We start from the raw sequence: 1,668 nt of genomic DNA, 5'->3' as shown, positions 1-1,668 counted from the left end.
ACAGCAAGTAAGTGTCAAGTGTGTGGTGTGAGGCCAGATTTGAACTGAGGTACTCCTGACTTCAGGGTCAGTGCTCTATCCACTGCACCACCTAGTTGTCCCCATCTCCAGCTCATTTTACACATGAGAAACTGAGGCAAACTGGGTTAAGTGACTTGCCTTTCCAAAACCCATTAATTGGTATCACTTCATCATAATCATTATATCAATAGACTATTAGATCCTTGAAGGAAAGGAATGTTTCACTTGTATAGTTGCATCCTTGAAACCGAAAGTAATGCTAGAGACTTAATATGTACTTGATAAGTACATGTTGTGAGTTGAATTCATTGAAAAAGATGTTCTCTATTCATCAGTTTCCTCAGTGCCCCTTTTACTTCATTGTTCCTTAGACTGTAGATCAGGGGGTTCAACATGGGGATCATTACACTGTAGAAAACAGACACCACTTTATTCTCATCAGTTGAGTAGCTGGATTTAGGCATCATATAAATGAATGTAAGGGTCCCATAGAACAGAGAGACTGCTGTGAGGTGGGAGGTGCAAGTTGAGAAAGCTTTGGATCTTCCCTCAATGGAGCTTATTTTTAAGACAGAAAAGAGGATGTATACATAAGAGATTAGGATAATTAGCACTGTGATCATAAGTACTGACCCAGCAGAGGCAGCAGGAAGAACTTCAGCAAGATCATCTTGGTAGTTAGAAAGTTTCAGAAGTGGTGAATAATCACAGAAAAAGTGATTGATCTCATTGGATCCACAGAAGGACAGAATCAATAAGAAACCAGTAGAGATCCAAGAATTAACACAACCACCCAGATAGGATATGATGAGTAACATAGTGCAGGCCCTGGTAGACATGTGGGTGGAGTAGAGTAAGGGGCTACAGATGGCCACATACCGATCATAGGCCATCACAGCCAGCAGGAAGCACTCAGCTGTCCCAAAGGTGGCAACAAAACAAAACTGGGCCACACAGCCACCCAGAGGGATCGAGGTCTTGTCCACAAGGAAGTTAATGAGCATGAGAGGTGTGACAGATGAGGAATAACCAATATCCACAAAAGCCAAGTGGCTCAGGAAGAGGTACATTGGAGTGTGAAGCTGGGAGCTATTTCTAATCAATATTATTATGCTAAGGTTACCTATTAAGGTGACAGCATAGACACCCAGAAATATCACAAAGAGGATGACACGAAGGGTTGGATCATCTGTTAACCCCAAAATAATGAATTCAGTCACAGCAGTACAGTTATTGCCAGACATCTGTCCTAGAAAGAGTGCCTGTTAGACAGAAGAAAAGGAGAATAAAGTAGAATATTAAATTTAGAATAAGGATTAAGATTTGGATATATCTATTGATGTATTGAGGAAACATTAATTGACCGCCTCCTACATATCCACCCTACTATCTTATTCCCAAACTTTGCTGCTATACACCATGGTATTGGGCCCATTAACAAAGCAGTGATGAATAAATTGGTCTCCTCCAAAATTTTCCCTGATAACCAACATTACTCTATGATTTACCAATTTGACATTTTGAAAGCATAAAAAAGCCTGTAAAAGTAAAAAGAATAATTTGATTCCCACCATAGGATCCTTTCTTAAATATATGCAGAAACTACATCCAAACACATGATTACTCTTTTGCTGAGTACCCACAATT

The 1,668-nt window shown here is 39.9% G+C and overlaps 1 protein-coding gene across 1 annotated transcript; it reads right to left on the bottom strand.

The window, feature by feature from the left end:
• Window positions 1-326: 326 nt before the first annotated feature.
• On the bottom strand, window positions 327-1,265 carry LOC114034086 (olfactory receptor 480-like). The gene has a single exon (XM_027849691.1). The coding sequence runs from the start codon at window positions 1,263-1,265 to the stop codon at window positions 327-329; it is 939 nt and encodes a 312-aa protein (XP_027705492.1).
• Between the last annotated feature and the right edge of the window lie 403 nt (window positions 1,266-1,668).

The sequence above is a fragment of the Vombatus ursinus genome, unplaced genomic scaffold (assembly GCF_900497805.2).
Source record: "Vombatus ursinus unplaced genomic scaffold, bare-nosed wombat genome assembly UNPS02007883.1, whole genome shotgun sequence".
In the NCBI taxonomy this organism is placed as follows: Eukaryota; Metazoa; Chordata; class Mammalia; order Diprotodontia; family Vombatidae; genus Vombatus; species Vombatus ursinus.
The sequence above is the reverse complement of the archived record's forward strand: the minus strand, read 5'-3'. Positions and strand labels throughout refer to the sequence as shown.